General features: G+C 40.4%; 1 protein-coding gene across 1 annotated transcript; it reads left to right on the forward strand.

The window, feature by feature from the left end:
• The first annotated feature begins 2,144 nt into the window (after nt 1-2,144).
• Nucleotides 2,145-3,083, forward strand: LOC113904796 (olfactory receptor 51I2-like). The gene has a single exon (XM_027561885.1). The coding sequence runs from the start codon at nt 2,145-2,147 to the stop codon at nt 3,081-3,083; it is 939 nt and encodes a 312-aa protein (XP_027417686.1).

Below are 3,083 nucleotides of genomic sequence, written 5' to 3' on the forward strand. Positions count from 1 at the left end.
CAAAGGAGAGGCAATATATATATATACATGCATATATACATATATATATATATATATATATATATATATATAAACTAATTCACTTTCCTGTGCAGTAGAAACCAACACAACATTGTAAATCAATTATAGTCCAATAAAAATTAATTTTAAAAAAGAACTAAGCATTTTCAATAAATTCACCAGGATAAGAAAACTTAGTTATTTTCTGATTATACCTTATTTGTTCAGCTAGGTCAATATGTCACATAATTCTGGGATTTCTTTAAAGATAATGAGCTCCTGTCTTACATGCCTGCCCAGCCTTCACCAAGCAGCGTCTTGCACTGGGGAGAGAACTGGTGTGGCAGATTGCAGAGTTCTTTTTCAGCTAAAAGTGCTTATGGTCAGTAGTCATGAAAGTCCTCAAGAGAATAAAATCTTCCTAACGAGTTTTCAGGCACAAAGTCAGCACCACTGCTCTCCTCCTGGGGCTTAGAGTGAGATATAAAACAGGCAGGCACGAACGCACTTGAGCAGATGGAGAGAAGAATGTGTTGTTCCATGGATGTCTCTTGTCATTCTGTTCTCTGGTGAGTTCTGAAACCCAGTAGGGGTGAACTAGCTGACTGTCCTGAAAGGGTTTAACCCTGCCCCAAGAAAGGGTTACACTGGGAAAAGGGGAGGGTGAAGAAGAGAGAGACACTGCGTGGAGGCAGTATCTTAGCTGAGTGAACAGAATAAGGGGGACTCTCCTTTGACTTGGGGTTCTAATCCTGGAACAGCCACTAACTGCTTATGTAATTCCGAGTGATTCACCGTACTTCTCTAGACTGTCTCTTTCCAGAGTTAGATTCCTTGAGATCAATGTTTCTATGATTCACTAACATTGCTGCAAGTTGAGGAAGGTAAGCAGGACTTGGGCACAAGAAAGTTTCAGAAAAATAGGAGCGAAGTGATCACCACCAATTCCACGACTCAGACTAACAGCTGAGCCAGCACACATGATCTAACTTTGTTCTCATTTTATTAATTCTGAGAAAAAGATATATAAAAGTTCTCAGGATATATAAAAAAGTATACAAAAGTCCCCAGAGAAAAATAAATCAGTTAGTCATAAACTATAGCCATAAATAAATGAGCGTATCTAAACATGGATGACTATGACATAGATTTAAAACTATGATCCTTACATCAGCTATATTCAATTAAAAATAATTGAATATAGCTGATGTAAGGATCATAGTTTTAAATCTATGTCATAGTCATCCATGTTTGACACATGTATACCTGTGGCGGATTCATTTTGATATTTGGCAAAACTAATACAATTATGTAAAGTTTTAAAATAAAATAAAATTAAAAAAAAATTAAAAACTATGGTCTTTAGACAACCTGAATGTTAGTATACCTATACCAGATTTAGAGGAGAATTCATAAATTTTCCCCAGACAGGAACAACTTCACACCTTTGCACAAATACAAGGTTTCTTTGTTGCTTTCTTGCAGCAGCTCTGCTAGTAAAAAGCTGATATCCATTGGCAGTCAATTTCATCGAAGTCCCACTGGCCCGTCTCCTCCCTAACCAAACATATATCATAGTTCAGACTAGCTCTGGGGTACGCTATCATTAATTAGTGACATGTAAGAATCAACACTGTGAAGGAAAAATTTAAATACTTGTAAAGTTACTAATGAGTCAAACTCCCAATGTCATTTTGTAATAGTTCTCTATGAAGTTTAATTAACCTATTTCCATTCAAAGATGTGATTAAAATTGTAGATACCATAGTGTGAACATTTTCTTTGTAACTAATTGACACATCGAAGTATTTGCCAATATTGTCCTTCTTTCATAAAACAGAGGGAATATGTAGCCCAGCCTATGACTTGATATATTTAAACATTTGTCAATATCTTCCTTATTCCATAAAACAGAGGGAAACAGTAGCCCAGCCTATGACTTGATGATCATGAACTATGAAGAAAAGAAGTTTGCCTGTATTTTTCCAACGCAAGTGATTTCATGAACGCCTCAGTTTAAACTGTGTAGACACCATCTGCTCTGTCTTTTACTCTCTGGTTCCTCCTCTTCCAGTAAGTGCAGCTCTCAGAAATCACTAAATCAGAAGGTCTGACCCTGAAAAGCTCTCTGGTTTCCTCCTGCCATGGGGTTGTTCAATATCACTCACCCTGCCTTTTTCCTTCTGACTGGTATCCCTGGCCTGGAGAGCTCTCAATTCTGGCTAGCAGGACCCCTCTGTGTGATGTATGCTGTGGCTCTTGGGGGCAACACAGTGATCCTGCAAGCTGTGAGAGCAGAGCCCAGCCTGCATCAGCCCATGTACTACTTCCTGTCCATGCTGTCTTTCAGCGACATGGCCATGTCCATGGCCACACTGCCTACCGTTCTCAGAACCTTCTGTCTCAATGCCCGCACCATTGATTTTGATGCCTGCCTAATCCAGATGTTCCTCATTCATTCCTTCTCCATGATGGAGTCAGGCATTCTGCTGGCCATGAGCTTTGACCGCTATGTGGCCATTTGTGATCCTTTGCGCTATGTCACTGTGCTCACTAGCGAAGTCATCGCTGGAATGGGTTTAGCAGTGACTGCTCGGAGCTTCATCACCCTTTTTCCTCTTCCCTTCCTCATCCAGAGGCTGCCTATCTGCAGGTCCAATGTCCTTTCCCACTCCTACTGCCTCCACCCAGACATGATGAAGCTGGCTTGTGCTGACATCACAATCAATATCATCTATGGACTCTTTGTTCTTATTTCCACGTTTGGCATGGACTTGTTATTTATCTTCCTCTCCTATGTGCTCATTCTGCACTCAGTCATGGCCATTGCTTCCCGTGAGGAACGCCTCAAAGCTCTCAACACATGTGTGTCACATATCTTGGCTGTACTTGCATTTTATGTACCAATGATTGGGGTCTCCATGGTGCACCGCTTTGGGAAAAATATTCCACGCTACATACATGTCCTTTTGTCCAACATCTACCTCTTCGTGCCTCCTGTGCTCAACCCTCTCATTTATAGCGCCAAGACAAAGGAGATCCGTCGAGCCATTGTTCACATGTTTCACCACATCAAAATGTGA

The sequence above is a fragment of the Bos indicus x Bos taurus genome, chromosome 15 (assembly GCF_003369695.1).
Source record: "Bos indicus x Bos taurus breed Angus x Brahman F1 hybrid chromosome 15, Bos_hybrid_MaternalHap_v2.0, whole genome shotgun sequence".
Classification (NCBI taxonomy): Eukaryota; Metazoa; Chordata; class Mammalia; order Artiodactyla; family Bovidae; genus Bos; species Bos indicus x Bos taurus.

Excerpts from the sequence above, each read along its gene's own strand:
- LOC113904796 (XM_027561885.1), top strand. The coding sequence starts at position 2,145 with ATGGGGTTGTTCAATATCACTCACCCTGCCTTTTTCCTTCTGACTGGT.